The sequence below is a fragment of the Clupea harengus genome, chromosome 4 (genome assembly GCF_900700415.2).
Source record: "Clupea harengus chromosome 4, Ch_v2.0.2, whole genome shotgun sequence".
In the NCBI taxonomy this organism is placed as follows: Eukaryota; Metazoa; Chordata; class Actinopteri; order Clupeiformes; family Clupeidae; genus Clupea; species Clupea harengus.
Genome location: NC_045155.1, coordinates 9,244,466 through 9,268,054, shown reverse-complemented (window position 1 = coordinate 9,268,054; position 23,589 = coordinate 9,244,466). Strand labels below are relative to the sequence as shown.

Here is a 23,589-nt window from a genome sequence, read left to right as displayed (position 1 = left end):
ATGTCAGCAGGGTTGAGGAACAAATCATTCTTTAGATAAATGTGCTGAGTTGTATTTCCATCATGGCTGAAGTCACTGGGTGGAATATGCTCTTGCCATTCTTGTGTTCATTCTTGTGCATTCTTGAGGTCTGAAATTGTATTGCTTTCAAATGTAGTTTTAATGGCTTTCTTCATAATACACGCATGCTCACAAACACACAAACACACTGCCAGCAACACAAGCTTCCAAAATACTTTCTGAACCCATCTGGGTTTATATGATGGCTCAAACAAGCATCCACACATCCAGATGTGCACGCCCAGTCGTCCCCTGGAATGCCAGACCTCATTCATACTGTGGATGAGCTGCAGCAGATTGAGCTCTGCTCTCTAACCGCTGCTAGAGTAGACTAGGACACACACACACACACACACACACACACACACACACACACAGACACACACACACACACACATTCACACATGCACACACTCCCACTCACAGACATGGACACACACACACTCAGACACACACACACACACACACACACACACACACACACACACACACACACTCACACACACTCAAAGACATGGACACACACACACTCAGACACACACACACACACACACACACACACACACTCAAAGACATGGACACACACACACTCAGACACACACACACACACACACACACACACACACACACACACACATTCACACACACTCAGAGACATGGACACACACACACGCAGTCGGCAGAATAAGATACAGGCACATGTACACCAGCTTGGATACAGTCAAGGTCTCTGTGCACTCATCCCACCTGTAGCCTCTCCCCCTCACTCTCTTTCTCACCCCACACAGACGCAAACGAGAACCAGCTGTCGGCCAACAGGAAGAGAATGCGCAAGCGCTCCGTATCAGAGGACGAGTCCTCCTGCGGCGAGGTACAGCATTTTTACATGCCCCCTCAGTCTCTGGTGGTGGTTTTAACACCCAGCCAAAGCCACAATATGGCAACAAATAGCGAGCAAAATGACATTGATGCCTTAAGCTATCAGGGCTCTTGGGGTAAGTGGAAAATGTATTGCTTGCATTTTATTTACAGAGTGAACAGACATATGAGCTTATGAAGAGTGTCAGCAGATGCAGTGGAGCACGCAGTCTTCAGTTAGGGCGTGAATGCCAGCGGAGGAGATTGAGTGTTAGGACATAACTTGAAATCTCTCTTTATGAACACCAGGTTCTAAGATTGCTCAAGCAGAGGCGTGACTCACAGCCAGGGCAGCCACAGCAGGCCTCTGGGGGTCCTCTAGCCGTCGCCGTAGGTCATGCCACACAATGAGCGATTGCATCAAGGCGGCCAGACAAACAGGTTCTGAGAGTCTGTAATTGGAGCATGGGTTTGAGAACATAGCCTTGGTCTTGGATCATTCTTGGGTGCTTGGGTGTCAAATTTAGGTTGTTTGGGGTCATAGTGTTCATTTCTAAAATCCCAGTTCCCAGGCTTGGAAAAGTAAATAAATTCAGTAAATTTACTGTTTTTGTGTTTTTGTGCTCCTCCATGGATAATGTTTTAGATGTGCAAATTTCTGCAGCGTAATACAGTTTTTAGTTTTTCCTGACATCTAGCCTATTATAATTGGAATGGAAAGGTTGTTGTTTTATTTTCATTTAATAATTAAGCCCAACCTGTGGAGTAAAGTCCGCAATTTTGTGTATTTGTAGGTTTTGGAAGGTCGTGGAAATGAACTGAAAAGTATTGAAACGTTGTCAATGAAAATGGGCAGGAAACCTGTATAGTGGAAGGAGAAAAAGACGAGTAGTGTGCTGTGACTGTGAGGTCATGATTGGGAGAAAATAAAGCTCAAAATCTAGAAGGTGCTCTGTGTAGATAGGGGTTATATTAAATAAATCTGCCACAAGTCTCAGATATGAAAGAAGCTGAGAAGATCTGTAATATGTTTTTGTAGTTGTGTATTTGTGGTGTGTATGTGTGTTTGAAATGCTTCTGCACCACCCTGTCCCAGGAGGAGAAGGCGCGTGTACAACCAGCCTGTGCATCCAGCCTGAGGCAGAGGCCTTCCCCCAGGACCATCTTCCAGGCAGGCCTGACCCCCCACAGCAAGCCCCGCAGCAGGGAGAGAGGTCGCCAGGGCAAGGCAGACCGCAGTAGCCGCCTGGTGAGGGACTAGACCAGAGAAATCTCACCTCAAAACATGAGCACACACACACATACACATGCACACACACACACACACACACATGCAAACATGTGCACGCACACGCTGTTTTTTTATTTCTCTTTCGCTCACTTTTTATCATTCTCTCTCAGTTTCAGACCTTCCCTGAAAACATTTACTTCTATTGCATTTACTAATCTTTACCTGGACTCTGTTGTGTCTTGTTGGGACTTTTTTGGGGGGAAATTACCCGTGATGAATGAGTTAATACTGATAATGATTAACTGATTAACTGGTTAACCACATCTCATTCATGCATGCTTCTCCGTGCTACTTCTTGGTGAATCAGTGCTCACTCAAGGGTTAAACCAATTACAGAGAGGAAGAGTTTACCTGATATTGCCACAATACAACTGCCAAAGCAGCATGGCCCATAGCTGCTGCGGAAGGAGGCCGACGGTGTTTCTGTGTTTGTTTGCGGGGGCCTGTGATAACAGTGCCGGGGCGGCCATTGTGGCGGATTACGTTTCCAGAAGTGAAGCCTGAAGTGCTGATTGAGTGGACGAGGGCCTCCTGTCTACACTGACAGTTCTCTGACACTCAACACATTCTGGGAGTCTTACTCTTTTCTCTCTCTCTCTCTCTCTCTCTCTCTCTCTCTCTCTCTCTCTCTCTCTCTCTCTCTCATCACTTTCTTTCTATTTCCCTTCTGCCCCATTACACATTTTTCACACTTTCTCTTGGCTTTCTCCTTACTCACACACTTTGATGCACACAACAAACACTCTCTTGTGAATATATGCATGCAAGTGAACACACACTCACCTGTTTCTCAGGAGGCCTCACAGATGTGCAGCTGATTTATTACATCTGGCCTCGCTGACATTTACACCACAACGTGGCATTGTTCCTCAGGGCTATATGATAGGTTGTCTGAAATATTTGTACATGTCGTCTTAGATGCAAATCAGAAAGAAAAACTCAAAGGTGTTGTCACAATGGTCTGAACAGTTGCATTTTTTACTCCCCACAAACCATGTTCTGTGCCAAAAGAACAAAACCGTAAATGAATAAGCTCTTCCTCTGTTGAACATTTCCCTCAAGAATGTGGTTTAATGTGCTAAAGCGATGCCTAGAGAACATCATTTCTGTGCCACGCCGTGCTGATGTCAAATGTTGCCTACTGCCAGAAGGATGAACTCTTTGATCTAAAGACTAGGCACACTGAATTACATGTTAAGCTTTGTTTGCCCAATCCATACAAATCCATTATAAGGAAACATAGGGAAACAAGAACCATAAATCATAGAGCACCACATCTTGATAGACGGCCAAAAAAGCAATTTTTTATGTGTTTTTTTTATGTACTCAAATAACGACCCAGTAAATAAAGGTTCCTGTCCCATCTTCCTACTCATAAATACTAGGGATGCACCGATACCGATACCAGTATCGGTATCGGTGCCGATACTTCGTTAAAATACTCGTACTCGTTTTGAATTGCCGATACCAAGCACCGATACCACTCATCAGTATTTCATTGCATCAAACTGGCCGGGCTATGCTGACACAAAATGTGATTTATTGTCCTACCTGTCCTACCACTCTCTGCCAGACTAGTAAATAGCTTATTTGCCGTCTTGTGTTGCATTTGCTTGATGTTTGACTGTGTTAGGAAAGTTTGTCATAGTGTCAAAGTATTTCAGTATACAGGTTTCGCTAAATGTAGCTGCTAGCATCTCGTTAGCGATTAGCAATTCCGTTATGCTGCCTTAACGGCGATTTGGGCTCATTTTAAGATAAATGACGACGACAGGAGTAAGGCACAGTGTAAGATCTGCACTGCTACGGTGTCGAGGGGCGGAAAGGAAAGTACTTTGTTTAACACAAGCAATTTGATTAAACTCCTGAAGACACACCATAGTGCTAAGTACACAGAGTTCACTGATGCTAGTGGCGCAAGACCGAAGTAACCAATCTTAACTGACGTCTTGCAGAAGAAAAAAACGCGCACGCACACACAGAGAGAGAGAGGTAGAGAGAAAGACTGTGCCACATAGGTTAAGTGATTGTTTGTGTACTTGAGCAGGAGATTCTTCTGATCCTTTTGTAACTGAAATGTGCTCTTGTGCTAATCCAGTAATAGTTCTGTTCACTTTTTGTTAAGCAGACTGTGTTGTTAACTATGCAGCAAATTGAATTGCCTTTATCTGGTTATATTTGCATTTTGTCTAATGTGATGATATTGTCTGTTTGAAGGCTTTTTTGTGGGTTAAAACCAGAAAGCTCTGTTTATTTTTGGCTTGGGATAGCCTTCTGTTAATTTTGTACCATAGACTTGACATAATCTGCAGAGGATAAAATAAAATCTGCCTCCAAATTAATTGCACTTTCATGGAGACCAAATCTAAGAAGTATCGGTATCGGTACTCGGTATCGGCAAGTACACAAATAAAAATACTCGTACTCGTATCGGTTTGTAAAAAAGTGGTATCGGTGCATCCCTAATAAATACTGTCTTTTGTCAGAGCAACCATCCCATAATCTAGACACATGCACTGTAAATTCTTATCAGTTGTGACTACTTAAAATGCCTTAAAATATCTAAGTAAAGTAACTGACTACTTTAAACTGATTACTGTTACTACAGACTGCTTATTGTTTGTAAACATTAACTCAGAATTGTTAATTGCCTTAACTACTAAAATCAGTTCAACCAACTGAAACTGTTAAGTTTTGACAACTACATTGATTGTTATACAGATAGTAATATTAGAAAACCGATTGCCTCAAAATTTTCAAGTAAGCCTAACTTAAGAGGACAAGTTGTTGAAGAGCACAGACCACATTCAAACAAGAATAACTGTTAACACGTTTCTATATAAATAACAAAAAATACTTTTGTACTCAAAATGGCATGTGGCTGGACATAGGCGGATTTCTTTCCTTTTCATCAGAAGGTGTACGAGAGATGTTGGGAAAAGGACACTGGCGTTCTTACGTAGATGTTTTGGTATATTAATCCATATTTACAGTAAGGCAGGGCAAGGAAAATGTCCATGAAGACGTGAAAGTAATATGGAAACACACACACTGACACCCACACCCACACACACACTGACTCACACAAACACACACAGTTTGCTGGCACTCAATGGACTCTGTCTCGTGTCTCTCACACACAGACCTCTGCCTGCTGTGAGCCCAGCCCAGCGGTGTCAGCGGTCCCTCAGGTTCCTTCCCTGGAGGTCCCTCAGGTTCCTTCCCTGGAGGACTCCAAAGACTCTGCACAGAGCATCGCCACCTCCGCCTCCGTCTCCCTGGGCTGCGCAGAGGTCGCCATCCAGCCCGAGTACAAGGTACCCCCCCCCCCCACACACACACACACACACACACACACACACACAGACACACACACTGTTATCATAAAGACTGTTCTTTCCTAGCCTCAGTCATGGTGGAAACTGGCCTGCCTTTAGAGCCAGGCGGTGTTTAGGAACTCACTACTAGAGGAAGGAAGAAAGAGAAAGTATGGGTTGTGGGAAACATATTCCAAACCCGACACCTGGACGTGACTCTTCCAAGTGCAGCTGCAACACAAGCCGTCCACAGATGCCCATCCACAGACTGGCTGGCTCCATCCACCCACCCACCCATCCATCCAGCCCTGAGAGTGTGAGCAGGTAGCCAGGTGTGAGGGGGAGTCCCTGCCCTTTGTGTGGCTCCCTGAGTGGCAAGGAGGAAACAGGCTGAGCTGGGAGCAGTCCCTCCACTCCACTCCCACCCTACACGCCGGCGCTGCCTGCTTCTTGTCTCGTCTTGCCCCTCTGCTCCTTTCTCCTATAATCTGTTCACCATTCATCCCTCTGTTTGTCCACCTGGCTGCATTTCAAAGCCAAAGCCAAATAGGCGCCTCTCTCTGGGAGCGTGTGCTTGAGCAGAACAGAAACACAAATGGCCCATGCTGAGAGAGACCGAATGGGTGAACAGGAGGCACCACCCCTAAAAAAAAAAGAAATTGTTACTCAGCTGGAAAAAACCTTTACAAACAAACACAGCAATCTCCTCATTCTCCCGCTAGATCCAGGTACAGCCATCTAAACACAAAAAAACACCAGCGATTTCAGAGGTTCCCAAAGAACACGAAAGTCAGATAATTTATTACAATTTGTATTAAATTTGTTTTATTACCACTGTAATTGTCTGGTAGTTGGAAGGGGGGCGACAGTGGTACAGGAGGTTAATAAGTCGTTTAGTAATCAGAAGGTTGCTAGTTCGATTCCCACTGTCGAAGCGTCCTTGAGCAAGACACTGAATCCCTAATTGCTCCTGATGTGCAGTGTGCCATCAGTGTAGATGTAAAATGTATATACAAACTTGTAAGTCGCTTTGGATAAAAGCGTCTGCTAAATGACTAAATGTAAATGTAACTAGGATTGCATTTGAACTTGACCACCAGATCTGACAAACAGAGCCACTAACAGACCTTTCAGAAGGCAGGCAGAAGACGTGAGCTGCCCCTGTAACACAGGACCCCTGCCGCCCCTCTTACACAGGACCCCTGCTCCTGCCCACACTAGTCCTCATCCTTACACCTCTGTCCTTCCCATGATCAGCTCTTGCACCCAGCACACTCTCTAGCAACCCCCCTCACCTCATTTTCCCACCTGTCTCTACCTCAGGACAACAAAGGCTTTGGCATCGGAGAGCTTGTCTGGGGGAAGATCAAGGGCTTCTCCTGGTGGCCCGGCATCGTGGTGACCTGGCGAGCCACCAGCAAACGGCAGGCCACCCATGGCATGAGGTGGCTGCAGTGGTTTGGAGATGGCAAATTCTCAGAGGTAAGGTGAAAAAACTGACACGGAGAGCAGCTCAGCAATTCTACTCTGCATTTCTAATGTGCACAAAGCTACTCCTACATTCAACAGCAGCTGAATAAGAGTAGAAATGCTTAATACCTCTATCAGATATACCAAAATAGGGAAATAGTACAGTGAAGATATCACAAACCATTTTTATATCTCTGTATCCTCTGGTTCATCCACATAAGTGTAGAGTCAACAGAGGCTAAGGCTGCTGATCCCCGTGTGTTTCAGGTGTCTGCAGATAAGCTGGAGGCCATCACCGCCTTCCCCAAGTACTTCAACCAGTCCTCCTACACCAAGCTGGCGTCGTACCGGCGGGCCATCTTCCAGGCCCTTGAGGTGAGTTAGGAGAGGAGAAGAAGGGGCTGCCGCTACCTTTTCCTCCCACTACTCTGCCGATGAAGTAGATTTATAACTTGTTGTCGTTAAATTCTGTGATTCTATCAGGTGCCAGCAAAGCTGCAGGGTCATGGACAGTGTGAGATGCCTGTGTGTGAGAGAGAGTGTGTGTGTGTGTGTGTGTGTGTGTGTGTGTGTGTGTGTGTGTGTGTGTGTGTGTGTGTGTGTGTGTGTGTGTGTGTGAGAGGGAGAGAGGTCCTGAGAAGAGGTTCGTTGGTATTTCAAATAGCGGATGTGGTGATAACCGCAAGGTAAACATGCGGCTGTGCGCCGGGTAGTCTTTCTCAGAGGCATAAAAGAGGGCCCGAAACACCTGCTCGCTCCTTCCCAGGGATTTCGTACAGGTCCTCTGTTAGGAGATAGCTGCTCTCAGCAGCAGGTGCTTCAGTGAATGACTGTGTGTATGTGTGTGTGGGTGTGAGAGAGAGAGAGAGTGTGGGAGAGTAAAGTCCTGGGAATTCCCCAACGGTTTATTTTCCTTGTCAAGGAACAAATTGCATGACAACTGCAGAAACAAAGGCAGGTCCAAGCATGCCACATTTCCTGGTTCTAGTCCTGATCCTGATCCTCATGATTCTGTCCCATTTTATGTGTGCTTGTGTCGTGTGGTTTCGTGTGAAAAGCACCCGTAGCTTGACAGGTGTTTGTCTGAGAACTCAGACCATGTCTGTATTCTCTCTCCACCCATCTCTCTGCCCTGTGCCCTGTGGCTGCCTGAGTCAGTTCCCAGGGTCTCACTTACCAGTCCACCGCCATGTTTATCTGACAAGACAAGATCCTGAGCTGTCACACCCGACAGCTTTTGTCTTTTTTTTGTGGCTCTGTTAATCTTATCACATCTCATTCGTCTGCCCATGTGCGTCTCACTCACTCGTATCACTCGCTCTGCCATGTCTGCCAGGTGGCGAGTGTGCGTGCGGAGAAGACCTTCACGCCCTGCGAGTCGGACAACACTGAGGATCAGGTGAAGCCCATGCTGGACTGGGCCAATGAAGGCTTCCTGCCCAAGGGTCTGGAGGGTCTCAAACCCACTGAGAACTCCGGTGAGTTCATCAAGTCAAATATCAGCATATTCTCAAAAGCAAGTCCAACCAGCACAACTAAATGCAAAGGTACCTATCCCTCAGGAGATTGTCAGGAATGTTAGTAGCTTCAAAACATAGTGAAAGAGCAGCTGAATGTAGGTATCTTGGCAAGGAGCCACCATTGATTATTCCAAATCTAAACTGTTGATGTCCTTAGTGTTTAAATTAGTGACCTTTGTACTTGAAGAAAGAAATATGACCTAGACCATGAATGATACCGATAGATGCTGGATGGATTCATTTTAGACCATTGCCTTTATTCTGCAGAAGATGTTTATCACTATACTGCAAAGGACCGGCAGCACACTTCTCAACTTCTAAAGCGCACTGCTGAATTGTAACAGTCTCCTGACTGATAAGCTCCGTTTTAGAAAGCAGTTTTGTTTGGCATGATTAGTAACAGCTGCTGTGCAACAAACTAGCCTAGTAAGGCTTCTGCTTATCACATTTAATATAGGTTCCACACACAATCTTAAACCACCTTTGATGGTATATGGGGTGGGAAATTCTGGCTCTAGCAGTTCTACGTATTTGTCGGTAAAGACGTTAAGTTGTGCCGTGAAGGGTGACAGCATCAGGTGTTGCGTAACAGCCACGTGTTTTACTCTGAAGCCTGAAATGCTAAAGCCATAAAGCAGAGTATTTTCTTGATTTGACCTGTGACCTGCGCATTCATAGAGTGGGCAGCCATTTCAAACTGCCTGGCCTATTCCTCACACTGCCACTGAGTCCGGCACTTTGACATCAGTGTTAATGCTCTGCCTCAGAGGAAGTGTGGGGAAATGAATGTGGTGATGTAATGTAGGGCTGAACGATTAATTGCATTTGCGATTTAATCGTGATATGATAGAACGCGATTTTCTAACCGCAACGTTCGCGATTAAAAACGTGGTCTAAAAATAAATAAATAAATAATAATAAAAAAAATTCTTAAGATGGTACATTTTGCACACAGTGTTTAAAAAGTGCATGCCTTGTGTTTATTCTTACAATGACTTTGTTTAAATTACTTATATGCATAGTGGCAAAGCCACCGATTTGTTGTTCTTGATTCTGTAATGAGCTGTTAAATAAAAATTTTAAATGTGGAAAATAAAATGTTACACTAATTGTATCTAATATTGTGTTGGTCATATTTAAATCATTCATTACGATTTGTTGGGGAAAAAATTAGGATAAAATAAAAAAAATCACATATTAAATCGCAATAGCAATATTTGGGGGGAAAAATCGCAATTAGATTATTTTCCCAAATCGTTCAGCCCTAATGTAATGGTATTGGCAGCCGGGTATAAATGCCACAGGCAGTAATCCCCAGAGACAAGTGCTGACAGTGCTGAACGACTTACATAAAAAAGCTTCAGTCAGACTAATTAAAGACTTACTTTAGAGATATACTGTGACTTTTTCTTCTCCCCAAGACTACAGGGTGTAACTTTCACTTTTCTTCTCTCTCTCTTTCAATAGTCAGTGTGTGTGTAAACTCATCCAGATGTGTGAAACTCATCGCCCTGGGGCATATTTCTTCAAGACCAGGCATTATCTATGAGTGTGATTGTACAGCTATAGCTCCTGTGTCACCAGGTTACATAGGGTACATCTGTTTATAAAGTGTTGAAAAATGATTATGCTTTGATGTAAAACTTAATGAAGTTATTTTACAACTCCAGACTCTTAAACCATGGCATAGTCTCATCACTTTGGAACCCAATAGTTGTTTATCGTGGGATCCATGATTCTATTGAACAACAGCACGTGGCTTACAGATGCATAGTCAGCCCCTATTTGTTGGTTAAGATCTTGGGTCTTGGGGTAGGTCTATGGGGTAATGCTGAACTGCTTTCAAGTTCTTCTTCATGGAGCAGAATGGGAATGTCAGCACTGCTCGGCCTCTTGTGTGAAGATCTTGGTCACAATCTGAAATATAGAGTTTAAAAACATAACCTCTCTTGACCGTCCTGCTTTGTCTTTCTCTCTCTCTCCCTCCTTCTCCTTTCTATATCTGCAATATAGGGAGCAGTCCTCTCACCTCTCAGGTGCTTGATGTCAGCCTGTCCGACTACTTCCCCACAGCTAAGAGACAGAGGATCAGCATGTGTAAGACCAAGAGTGGCCCTGAGGACGTCTTCAGCAGAGGTCAGAAGGTCACCTGAGGTCATCATATCTGTGAACCGTAGGGCGCAGAAGTGTCGTTGCCTAGCAGACGTTGTCAGGTAGTGTGTTTTCTCAGGTGTGGTGATGTTTACCCAAGAATATTCTGTTTTCATTTCAGAGCAAATGGCCCATGAAGTCTTGAAGAATTCCTGCAGCATCGAAGGTACGTGAGGAACATCAAGATCTGGCTGATTTTTTTTCATTCATTTGTTTGACGCCAGTATTCAGTTCTCTTTTCTCTTTCTGTGCTCTTTTCTTTTCCGACTTTTAGATTTTTGTCTGTCTTGTGGGAAAACGAGAGTGGCAACTTTCCACCCACTCTTTGAAGGAGGCCTGTGCCAAGCATGCAAGGTGAGGGCGCCACAACCTGCACTTCTCTATATCAAATAATGCATGATTCTGCTGGGACAGCCAACACATTAGTGTGGACAAACACAGGTGTGTTTTGTCTCCATCAAAGGCACAGTAATTATGCCCAGTGTAGAACCAGCTGAGGGTGAAAATATTCCAGTCAGACAACTACACCTGGAGCAATGTAGTTTGTCAGTTTGTCAATAATGCCAACCTTCATCGCAAGTATACAGATGCTTGGACAGTTGTTGTTATAGTCTCTTCGTAGGTTGCGTTGAGTGTTGCAATGTGTACAAAGTAGGTGTTGAGTTTATGTCTTATTAGTAACGACCGGAGATAAATCATGCATAGCGATGCCATGTTTAGTTAGCAGTTTCAGGTGAGTTTTATGTGCCCGGTCTCCGGTGGAAAGCTCCATGTCTCAGAAGGTGTTGCAGAGAAGTGTGAGCTGAGTGAGTGAGTTAGTCCGGGAGTGAATCTCAGTGAGATACGGCGCTAAGCTCCAAAGCAGCAAAGGAGAAAAACTTAAGCTCCCGGCGCTGTTGCTGACGTATCCCAGCTGGAATGTGTGGCCTTTGCTGGGTGTGATTAATTTGATATGCCGACGGTGGCGCGTGTAGGTTATTTCGTTTTTCTACTGTATTTTGTTTTTAAAGGTCTCTGGTCTTGTCTTTGTTCGTGAACATTCCTTTTTTAGTAAATTTGCAAAAAAATCTAAAATCATGCTTTTTTCTCATTATGTGTGTGGATTGATGAGGGGGGGAATTAATTTAAATGGGTCTGAATACTTTTTAAATGCACTGTAGGTCTTAATGTCCACCATCCCTTTTTTCACTTTGAACTTTGTGTGGTGTCAGGATGTGTATCTGGAGATGTCCTACATGTACGATGACGACGGCTATCAGTCTTACTGTACAGTGTGCTGTGGAGGCAGGGAGGTTCTGCTCTGTGGAAACGCCAACTGCTGCAGGTGACGCACCTTCTCCTTCCACCCGTATACCTGTCATCTTGGTTCTTGGTTCTTGGGTTCTTGTGCTGCTGTTTGAAACTCCACAGTAACATTCTTGTCTCTTTCTTTAAGCTTGTCATTTTTAGCACTCTTATGATGTGTATGTTCTCTATTGGGGAGAATGCTGTACTAAAATGTTTAATCAAACTAAGCTTCATGGTTTCATCATGAACTGAAAATCTCCACCACATACGAAATGGAGTATGGAGTAATGGAGTAATCCAGGTTCTTTTCAGTAGTTTCATCCTTAATTTAGTACAGGGAAAAAAAACTTAGAAGTGAGTGTATTTTTCCATCCTTTAGTTCTAACTTGCATCTGAACTTGAAAAGTGATATATGAAAAGCTATTATGTTGGGAGTCGTTCGTGGAAGTTGATAACGGTTAACATTCGACCTCTCGTAACCCTCTGTAAACCCTCTTAACTGTATTTGTGCTGCCACACTGTATTCGCCTCACAGGTGTTTCTGTGTGGACTGCCTGGACATCCTGGTGGGGGCGGGCGCTTCTGACAGTGCACGGGACCTGGACCCGTGGCGCTGCTACATGTGCCAGCCGATGCTGCAGTACGGCGTCCTCAAGCGCCGCCACGACTGGAGCCTCAAACTGCAAGAGTTCTTCGTCAACGACAACGGACAAGAGTTTGTGAGTACTGATTACTTCTAAAGAACCACGCAGAACGGTCTGATTTTGCGCTCCATGTTAAGACCTAGTCGTCATAGTTGAGAGATGAAGGTCATAGTCCGGTCATAAGCAGCTCATCTCTATTTGTCTAAATCTCCAAATGCTCACCCTTTCTGCCAATAACTTCTGTACAAACAGGATGTTGTGTGTGTTTGTGGTCTAGGAAAGTCCCAAAATCTACCCAGCAGTCCCTGCAGAACAGAGACGCCCCATCCGTGTGCTGTCCCTTTTTGATGGGATTGCCACAGGTAAGAGAGGTTTTTGAGCTTGTGTTAACAGTGTGTGTGTGTGTGTGTGTGTGTGTGTGTGTGTGTGTGTGTGTGCTGCATATGCTCACTGACTGTTATTCCCCCACTCACCACCTTCTGCATATTTTCCCACCATTTTCCAGATTTGTTTTTTTTCCCAACCCTGCTGGACCTGTTCCTTTATCAGCCATTGAATCTCCTGTTTTCTCCCTGTCACCCACACACCTTCCCTCTCTCCCTCTCTCTCTTCCCATGTTGATCTCACTCACCTTGACCCCACAGCTCCCTGTCTAACCTTTCCCATCAAGCCAATGCATAACCTCTGACCGATCACCGTGTAAGACCTTCCCTGCCTTTGCATTGTCATAATAGGCTATTTGGTGCTAAGAGACCTGGGCTTCAAGGTGGACGTGTACATTGCCTCCGAGGTCTGTGAGGATTCCATATCGGTGGGCGCCGTGCGACACGAAGGAAAGATCCAGTATGTTCACGACGTGCGCAACATCAGCAGGAAGAATGTGAGTGATGCACCGGCGCGCAAGCTTCTTAATGGAGGCTCATGCTATGCATTGCATCTGTGTCGTGTTGCATGTGTGATCATCTACAGCAAAGCAAAGGGTGATTAGACAAAAGGGTACCTTTGTGATGTCAATTAGCGCAGTTAGCAAAATGCCCATTCTGCTGATAGGGGTCTTATGTTTAGCTTAGCGTAGGTGAATCATTCTCATGCCCAATGTCTCCGATGGGAACTCATGCAGGGCCACTCGTTCCACTCAATCATTTTGTCAGGTGGATAGGATCTAAACGGCTGGTGCCTATGTGTCTGCCCTGCGTTCTCATTGTTTAAACACACATACACAGAGGGAGAGCGAGCCAGACTAGTCGAGTACTTCTTGTGTTGACTCAGTGGAGCTTTAGGCTGTTCACACAGACTGATAAGAGTGATCACTTCAGGTCTCTTGCCCTTTGTAACTTTGCCCCAGTCTTCACACACGCACAGACACACACACACACACACACACACACACACACACACACAAACGTGAACACTCATGCAGGCACCCTCATACTTCAACGCACGAACGCATGCCCTGTTATTTACACCCAGAGATATACTCACTGCCCTAATGTACCACCACCCCACCCTGACCCTCTGCACTCTATGCCCAGCTGCAGGTTTGCTTTAGTCTCAGTGACGATATTGAGGGGTTAGAGCACAAAGAGGAGGCTCGGGCAGGGTAAATCCCCAGGACTCACTCAGCCATTCAGCCTTTGTGCAGGGCCTGGGCCGGGCAGGGGGGGGTGGGGGGATTGGGGGGAGATGGATGCTAGCTACCTCTCTTCAAATCAGAGGCCCCTGCTGCCTCCCCCACACACATCCCACCTATCACACTCATACCCTCCCCCCTCTAGGCTGTAAGAAGAGTAAAATGGAGGAAAGGAGGGAGATGAGATAGGGGGGTGGGGGTTGGTTTGTGTGATGTTCTACCACAGGGGTGCTCGGAGCACAGTGCCACTCCTCTCTCTCCCCTCAGGCTGAAAAAGAGCTTTTGTTGTGCGAGGAGGGTATGGGGAGCTGAGGGGGGAATAGGTGGTGGTGATGGTTGTGTGTGTGTGCATGTGAGGGGAGTGTTAACAGGAGCAGTACACCATAGGGGCATGAAAGTGACACGGGGCTCTATGGAAGTCAGTAGCACTGGACTCTGACATAGTGGCAGCAAGAATGTTTGTGTCTGTGCATGGGTTTGCATGCTTCATTAACCAGTAGTTTTGCATGCCACACAGATATGATTAACCTATGCCAACAGGAAATTGCCATGTGATTACTTTATGTGCTTCATTATTCAATGAAGCGCTACATCCATCTCCAAGTTCTAAGCTGGATTCCATAAGACTTCATGGACAATCATTACAGGAAATAATTCACACACAAGAAACGTGTAGTATACTGTTACTAACAGTAGATGGCACTGTTGTGTTACACAGATTGATGAGTGGGGCCCATTTGACATGGTGATTGGTGGAAGTCCATGCAATGATCTCTCCATTGTAAACCCTGCCAGGAAAGGCCTCTACGGTAATTGCCTTAACTATTCCATTGAGTCAAAGTGCATTCACAAAAGACTTCCCTTGCTGTAGAGACATTTCTGAGCAAATAATTAGCCATTACTATAAATACACCTTATTAAAGGGCCTCGAGCAGCCATCAAAGAGGCTGTTGGACTTTGATCCTCTTTATTTAGAGATTCATTTTGCAATCATCCTCTTGAGTTCCTAGTTTAACCCAGCGTTCCTGTCGTGTGGTGTTCTTCTGCAGAGGGTACTGGCCGGCTGTTCTTTGAGTTCTACCGCCTCCTGAGCGAAGCAAGGCCCAAAGAGGGCGAGGACCGACCCTTCTTCTGGATGTTCGAGAATGTGGTGGCCATGGGTGTCAATGACAAGAGGGACATCTCCCGCTTTTTAGAGGTTTGTCTCTCAGCCCATCATCAGAGCGTGCTGGATGTGTTGCGGCCATGCAAGCGCAGGGACATGACTCCATCCATATCTCCAGCTCTACCGTTAACTTGAAATGTTTTGTTCAAAGTAGGAAAACGATGTTAGAAGAAGTGAACCCAGGCCAATTACAGTATATGCCCCTTCCCATAATTAATAATAATGCCCTGTTTGTGTGTGTGTGTGTGTGTGTGTGTTTGTATGTTTGTACTTGTGTTTACAGTGTAACCCTGTCATGATCGATGCCATTGAGGTTTCTGCGGCTCACCGGGCACGTTACTTCTGGGGAAATCTGCCAGGCATGAACAGGTATGTGGATCCCGTTGTCAGAGGCGCCTTTCACACACGTCTCACCCTGACATTTAACTGCCTTTAACCAGAGCCTCATTCACCCAGCCACCCACTCGACTGATTAGACTGCTCATCATTCCAGACATGATTAAATTAGTCTTCATCCAAAACTAATAATTACATAGTGAGTGCCCTGCAGATTGACACTGTGGAGTTTAACCCGATGAATTTACCCATTGTTCAGGCCTCTCTGTGCTTCTGGCATGGATAAACTGGAGCTTCAGGACTGTCTGGAACATGGACGCGTTGCAAAGGTAAGAAAGCTGTAAACTTGCCAAGAAAAACAGCACAGAATGATTGGTGCAAGAATGAACCAGTATGGAGGAATAATTGGGGCACAGATCTTTAGTAAAGACAGATCTGTCTAGGTAGGTCACAAGCCTCTTACCCCTAGGTCAGAAATTCTTAAGGGATGATTATTAAAGCAAGTACCAACCTAAACACTGAACTGGGGGGGGGGGAATCCCACCTCTAAAATCACGAGAAGCTAAGCTAAGTTCTTTGTTTCTGTTGCTGACTCACATGCCCTCCTCTGTGTAGTTCGGCAAGGTGCGCACTATCACCACACGCTCCAACTCCATCAAGCAGGGCAAGGACCAACACTTTCCCGTCCTGATGAACGGGAAGGAGGACATCTTGTGGTGCACCGAGCTGGAGAGGTGAGGCACCTACACACCAGTACACACCAACGCTACCATGAAATACCTCACAATCCTGCAGAGACCAGTGCATCTGTCTGTCTGTCTGTCTGTCTGTCTGTCTGTTCACCCCTAGATGAATTTGATCTCACATAGAAACATTTTGTGGCCCACAAAACCCTTTTTAAAGCTACCTTCATCTCAGTATTGTGATAACTTAATTTAGTCATTCTGTTGCAAAATGAACATGTCTGACTTATTTCCTTATATTTTCCCCCTAGTAATCCCACATCTTCAAGCCTTCTGATATGGTGTGTGTGTGTGCGTGTGTGTGCGTGTGTGCGTGTGTGTGTGTGTGTGTGTGTGTGTGTGTGTGTGTGTGTGTGTGTGTTAGGGCCATTAATGACAGGAAGCTAACCTGAGAAATCCCCGTAGTGTCAGCTTTTTTTTTAATTGATTGACCATTATGTTCAACTCAGCCAACAGGATTCTGAAATTAAATGAGTCTAATCAGAATGACTAGCTTTTATTGTGTGCTTTGTACTTGCTTATGTTTGAGACTAAAGACGTGTCTGTGCTTGTGTTTTTGTGTCCTTGACTTAGTCTTACCGTGCATTTCCACAGGATTTTCGGGTTTCCTGTCCACTACACAGACGTGTCCAACATGGGCAGAGGCGCTCGGCAGAAGCTGCTGGGAAGGTCCTGGAGCGTGCCGGTGATCCGTCACCTCTTCGCCCCACTGAAGGACTACTATGCCTGTGAATAATCAGCCCTTTGGCATCAAGTCCTGCTCCTCCACTGTCACATACACACACCGGGCGTCTGTCACCGCAGCCCTTCTCTGATGGTAGAACAGAGCTCAAGGCGCCATCAATAGCATCCAGGCCCACGTAACTATCCCTCTCTGGTGGACCAACCAAGAACCTCAGTTTGAAAATACCCAGCAAAGGCAAAGCAACCTGGCCCTGAATGTGATTTTGTGTGTGTGAGAGAGAATGTTTGTGATTCATATGATAACTACTTGTTGTCAAGCATGTCCAGGGGCTTCACTAAATGACAGGAGTAAGGTTAAAGGCAAAGGTGCCCAGTTCAATAGCCAAGAACGGCAGGTGTCACGTTACTGTATAGTGACCACATGTCAGGCTCCAAGTTCAGCCTCGGCATCATTCCCAAACTCAGGGTAAGATACATTTAGTTTATAATTGTCTGTAGACACTGTGCTGTCGATAACCCGTGTCATTTATGTCAGCAAAGAAAAAAACACTTTGTATAAAAAGATAATCAAAACTGAACATGTTTCATCATAAATGAATGGGAACATTTTTTATTTTTATGTCCAGTTCTAAAGAGATACTTGAAATTGTAATCAATGCAAAAAAAAAGGCCTTTACTAAGCGCAGACCATTACTAGCACCAGTTACTTTTGGACTGGATCTGGGCACTTTGGTCTATTTCCATGTACATTGCATGGCATACCCCTTTGCTAGAGTGGTGTGTTTCCTTTGCAAAAAAAATGCAATTGTACATTTGTGCAATGTCCACCAGAAAAAGAAAATATAGAGTATTATCCAAGAAGAAATAGAGTAGTCTTGGTATCACTTTGAAGGGTTAAAAAATGCATGCAAGAAATGCATTAAAGTGCAAGATATTTTAAAGTTTAAGATATATCACTTAGACCAATCACTTAGCATACGTATAATCAAACTCAGATAAAAAAAGTTCCCAATTTCAAAGTGCATAGATTCAGTAATGGCCTGAATTGTTCCATTGTGTGTGTTCCTGGTTTAGAATTTGTATGTTTTTATCCAATGAGAACATAATTATTTTAAGTATAAGAGACATTTATGTCATCTCCACAAGAGGGCATTATCTTCTTGCATTTTTTGAAGATTTTTGAAAGCATGTCCATACATTGTCTTGACACATCACCTGTCATTGTAATTTTTAATTGAGATTTGTACTGTACTGTATCTGGTCTTTTGACAAAAACCATGTTTACAACTCACGATTGCTTTTTCAATGTAAAAGTCTTAAGAAATGGAAAGTCCAACAAATCAAAAGAATGCCAGTGTTTGGTAGTGAACACGGAGAACACTTTTAATGGCTTAAAAACCTCTTGTTTTTTCCGTAGTGACAGGTGTAAGTGGTGGGAGAGATTAAAAGGTGTTAGGTTTGCATTAATAACAGAGCACTCTGCTGTAGCTTTTTACATTGAAGAAAATTGGTGTACTTAATTCTTGCTTTATGCTAATCATTTCTGTAATTAGCCTCTTTGTCCTTTACCTGTATGTATACTATGCCTTTTGAACAACTGCTAGTATATTCTCTATATGTAAGTTGTATTTTCTTGGTCTACATACCAACTGGACATTACAGAGTTTTATATGATCATTATCAAGAGAGGTGTTAGCCTGTAAACAAACATTTTATAAGTCTTAAGTGCACTACAAGAATACACATTGTTGGAGTTACTGTTCTCATTCTTTCTAGTCTTTCAGTCTTTTGAAAGTGTCTATTACTTCACCCCTGGTGCCTTTTGGTGGACAGATTTAGTGAATGTCCTCATGCATCACAGCATGTAATGAAAGATTCCTTCAAGTCAGTTACTGAAATATGGAACTTTCACAAGTCTCATCCAGTCGAATTCCTAGTGGATATGCTTGAAAAGACAACAGCTTTCTCTTGGCTAATGGGCGTTCTGCCCTGCAGATATCATATTCCTAACCCACTATTTTTTACTCGTGTTTTTGAAACTTGCTTGCTTGATGTATACATAAAGCCTTTATGTTTAAAGAAACAAAGTAGAAGAAAGGACAGCTTTTTAAATAGCTTTGAGTAGTCTTTGATTTTATATTGTGGTATATAAATATATTTGTGTTTTTTAACTTCTGTGAAAGAATAGTTTGTGGTATACTCATGCCTTTTCCTGTATTAGTACCCATTTGTTTTTTCTTTAACCATAGTTGTGGTTTTATTCTAAGAATAAAACATGTATAAAACAAGAGTTTCCTTTTAACATAAAAACACCCACAACTCTATTTTTATACCTTTTTACTTGATCAGTATTTTGTCGAACACTGCCAATAAAACTGATAAGACGTTATGTTACACTTTGCTTGTTGTGAATCTTATTTTGTTTTGACATCCTACAGTAAAGCTACACTTTTCAGCGAATAGAATTCAGGATGGGCCACGAGTATTGCAACCATCCAGAACAAATAATCAACATGTTTCTCATTTAGGACAAATTAAAAGAGAAACTAATTATTTGACACACTCTTGATAAAGCTGGTAGAGAGCCCTCTCCTGGCCCTCTACTGGTATAGCAGTCCTATACCTTGTAGCAGTCATTTTCAGGGTCACCACATCATCGGCACTGACTGCCTCATTGACTCTGGATGACCAAGTGAGTGACAGACAAGGTCATCAAGGATGGTAAATAAGGGCACTGACACAGGAACTAGGAACCATATGAACAAGCTTTGTATGTCAGATTTATAAATCTTTCTAAAAACAAAAAATATAGATTAAACCTATTCTCAGCTGGAACTACATGAGGCCTGACACAAGAGAACAGCTAATCAGCTATGGTTAAGATCTTTCACCAGTGGCTTTTTGACTTCAGTCTCCAGTCTTCAGTCTCCAGATCAAAATAGAAATGTTACCTTCAGAATGTTAAATATTACTGTACTGAAAGTGGTACTCCATGGACAGACATCAAGTTTTCTGTGTGTCCTTTTAACCGGCAATTGTTGGTGTCAACATCTTCGCTGCTTATCAGTTTAGCTTTCCATCTCAATTTGTGGATATATTGAAAGCCACGGCATACATCCAACGGGGGCCATTCAGAACTGCTGTAGATGGGGAGAGTTAAAAAATATTCTGTCCTTGAAATCTTCATGGAAACAGACCTCTGCCATTCCATAAGAAAAGAAAATCTTTAAATAAGATCTCCTTATTATCTCCTTAGTTTCTCCAAGTGCTACCTCCTCTGTTTCTCTCTCAATGAGTATGAGACACAAATTTTCACACGAAAGTGCATTTAACATTTAACGATTTTTTTGTCAAGTGCCTTGTCTCATTTCTATCTCAAACTGTTTCACCTCAGGACTTTTAGGAGAAATATCTGTGATTAAATTGAGACATAATTGAAACAATAATGACATCACATCTAGGTCTCCTGAGCTATCAAAAAATGATCCTGTGGTACAATCTATAGTTCAGTGGCAAGAGGGGTTCCTGTGCAGTTCCGGCCCCATAATTCATCTCCAAGATTTTGCCTGTAAGAGTGACATAAAATACTGCCCAGTCTATATTCATTTGTGCTTAATACAAAATTATTTTTGCATAAACCTGTTTGATTACAAAAACATGTTAAGGGTCCAGCTTCTTGTTTTCTAGATAGCTGAATATGTAAGCGGACTAAAAGACAAACAATCTAATTAATTTCAATTCAATTTATTTTATACAGCACCAAAACAATACAATTGTCTCAGGGTGCTTTACAGAGCCCAGTGCCTGGACCCCCTTAGAGCAAGTACAATGGCAACAGGGGCAAGGAAAAACTCCCTGTTAATCAGGAAGGAACCTTAAGCAGAACCACGGCACATAAGGGGGGACCCATCTGCTTGAGGTCGGCTGGTTGGAGATAGGAAAGAGGAGTGGGGTGGGGGTTGGGGTTGTGTGGCAGAAAGGGAAACAGCAAGTGGTAGATGTACACAGCATGCATTTGGTAGATGTACATAATATATATATAAAAACATCATATGATATATATACAAAAATTGTATAATATATATACAAACATTATATGGTATGAAACATGATACATACAAAAACAGCTTATTGGGTAAACAATGTGCTAATAGGGTAACTGTTACAGGGGTAAGAAAAACAGAAAAACGAAAAACAGAAAAGTCGGTGGTGACAATAATAATAGATATTGCATATAAATGCTAGCATAGGGTATGGGGTAAAGTAAGTGTACGGCAGTACGGTGGTGATGAGTGCATATGGGCCGAGGGTTTCAACAGTGTGCCGTAGCGAAGATAGTTTAGACTAGGGGAGATAGAAGAAACAGAGTGAGTGGGTAGAGTTTGGCTGTCAATATGTGTAGATGAGGAGCAGTGATGGTGCGGAGCAATGTTTCCACATCCATAAGCATTTGGATCATGCTATAAGGGAGAGAAAAACATTCTGTTAGTAGACATCAATTTGATAAACAGATAAGGAGATACTTTTAGGTAGTCAATTAACAGATGTTAATATGGCCATTTTATCAGTATTAAATCTATCTAGCAGAATTGCACCAGAAATTGTAGACAGTAACAAAGCACTAACACCAGGAAGACTTTCATACATTATGTTACACATTCAGAGCTCTTTGAAACACATACCATTAAGACAATAATTATAGGTATGCCAAAACTTGCATCCATAATATTAAGCCATAGTAGAGATAGAGACAGTTGGAAGTTTTTCTCTCATTATCATTATATCATTCAGATAAGCAATGGTAATTGTAATATTAAAGCATCAAATACATATTTTATGAGCACCTTATGTAGGCTATATCATGACTGGATCATGGTCACAATAGTAAAAGCAACCACTAAAAAACAGTAAGCAAACGTACTTGTTCACTAACGATATATGCACACTAATAAGATGCTAATCATGCAAGAGTTGTGAAGAATATGCCTTAAACCTCACTAAGTGCCATATCGGTCCTGCATTCATCATAATTATCATATTATCACTTCTGCCAATCAAGAAATATATAAAGCCAGACGCCTCTCAAAGATATTATCTCTTTTTCCATACACTTGAATAGCATTACAAGTCGCGCAAACGCTTGCTGTAAATTTGGACACACTTCATAACATGCCTTAGCATTTATTTCTTGCAAGGAGACACTGGTTAAGGACATCTGATGAGACTGCAATGTGTACCTATCTCATGCTGCCTTCCCAGTGTACTGGGGCATCAGTCATACATCGATAATCTATTTATAAATAGATATTCTTCTGCTGATTTCTTACACTCACAAAATAAAGTAGGTTCAACTGGCTTCTAACGGCATTTTCTTCATTTAATTGTCTTTTATTCAATGCTACTTTTTTATTCTTACTGGAATTTGAGACAAAGCCTGACTGGTAAAGAAGCACCTGGGAGCCCCTGACGGTGTGCAGGCTGTGTTTACTGATAATGGAGCATCAGAGGGCAACACGTAAGTGGCCTCGATATGCATTTGCTAGATTCTGGAATGTTTGCTTGTAAATAGCTAGAATATCTAAATGTAATTGTAAGCTCTACTTGGAGGCTATAAGGAGGTTGGGAGTAATTTCTCATTAACACTTTTTGCCCTCCTGTTTTGTATGGTTAGATTAGGCTACTTCCTGTTGTTTATTTGACTTTTGCACTGTGTTATTCCACTCAAAATAGCTATTTTCTATCCTTAGGCCTACTTAAGCTACTTGTACTTGGCCTTTCCCCATCTTGAAGGCTTTGTGAGTAACCTGGCATGCTGGCTATGTTCCCCAAACCCCTTGAGTAGTGAGGAACATAACCACCATTTAGCCTAGGTAGTTTCTACAGCCAGTTAAGTTATCAGACCATGGTTGGAATTTGAAGTTAGTCTCGTCATTTGTAAGGCTCAGTTTGTCAATTTGTCGCAACAAAATTAAGTTAAAAATGAAGACCTTATTATTCAAAAAATGAATCTGGGGCCCCCTGCATTCTGGAGTCTGTACTTTGTGCTTCATTTACATTTAGTCATTTAGCAGACGCTTTTGTCCAAAGCGACGTACAAGGGGAGAGAACAGTCACGCTATGAGCAATAGAGACCTAGTGTAACAATAAATACTATTCATATGCTTCATACGCCAGACGCCACTGATACATATAGGTAGCGTACAATATACAAGGTCATACAGGATGATGCAAAAAGGACAGATTTTACCCTGTAACTGAATGGTCTTGACCCCGTAACTGAATCGCCCAGCACAGCAGAACATCAGTGATAATGTATTGTCTCTTCTAAAATGAGCCCTGTAGGCCTAGTTCTGATTGGCTTAGAGGTCTGCGCCAGATAGCCGAACAAAACTCTACTCACGCTTGCCTCAGGGGTGCAATACCATATTAGTCC

General features: G+C 43.2%; 1 protein-coding gene across 4 annotated transcripts in view; it reads left to right on the top strand.

Moving 5' to 3' along the window:
- The window catches only part of dnmt3bb.1 (DNA (cytosine-5-)-methyltransferase 3 beta, duplicate b.1), a 32,224-nt gene extending 12,672 nt beyond the window's left edge, over positions 1 to 19,552 (top strand). For 3 of the 4 annotated variants that reach the window (XM_031566086.1, XM_031566087.2, XM_031566084.2), the window contains 19 exons: positions 849 to 931; positions 2,015 to 2,167; positions 5,353 to 5,526; positions 6,850 to 7,008; positions 7,264 to 7,371; positions 8,333 to 8,474; positions 10,530 to 10,652; positions 10,789 to 10,833; positions 10,942 to 11,021; positions 11,879 to 11,991; positions 12,490 to 12,673; positions 12,876 to 12,960; positions 13,333 to 13,478; positions 14,947 to 15,037; positions 15,278 to 15,426; positions 15,677 to 15,762; positions 15,989 to 16,058; positions 16,345 to 16,463; positions 17,046 to 19,552. In XM_031566086.1, the coding sequence (XP_031421946.1) occupies positions 849 to 931; positions 2,015 to 2,167; positions 5,353 to 5,526; positions 6,850 to 7,008; positions 7,264 to 7,371; positions 8,333 to 8,474; positions 10,530 to 10,652; positions 10,789 to 10,833; positions 10,942 to 11,021; positions 11,879 to 11,991; positions 12,490 to 12,673; positions 12,876 to 12,960; positions 13,333 to 13,478; positions 14,947 to 15,037; positions 15,278 to 15,426; positions 15,677 to 15,762; positions 15,989 to 16,058; positions 16,345 to 16,463; positions 17,046 to 17,208 (2,273 nt within the window). In that variant the 3' untranslated portion in view covers positions 17,209 to 19,552. The remainder of the gene's footprint in view (positions 1 to 848; positions 932 to 2,014; positions 2,168 to 5,352; positions 5,527 to 6,849; positions 7,009 to 7,263; positions 7,372 to 8,332; positions 8,475 to 10,529; positions 10,653 to 10,788; positions 10,834 to 10,941; positions 11,022 to 11,878; positions 11,992 to 12,489; positions 12,674 to 12,875; positions 12,961 to 13,332; positions 13,479 to 14,946; positions 15,038 to 15,277; positions 15,427 to 15,676; positions 15,763 to 15,988; positions 16,059 to 16,344; positions 16,464 to 17,045) is intronic. The other variant, XM_031566085.2, reaches the window with a different exon arrangement.
- The last annotated feature ends 4,037 nt before the right edge of the window (positions 19,553 to 23,589 follow it).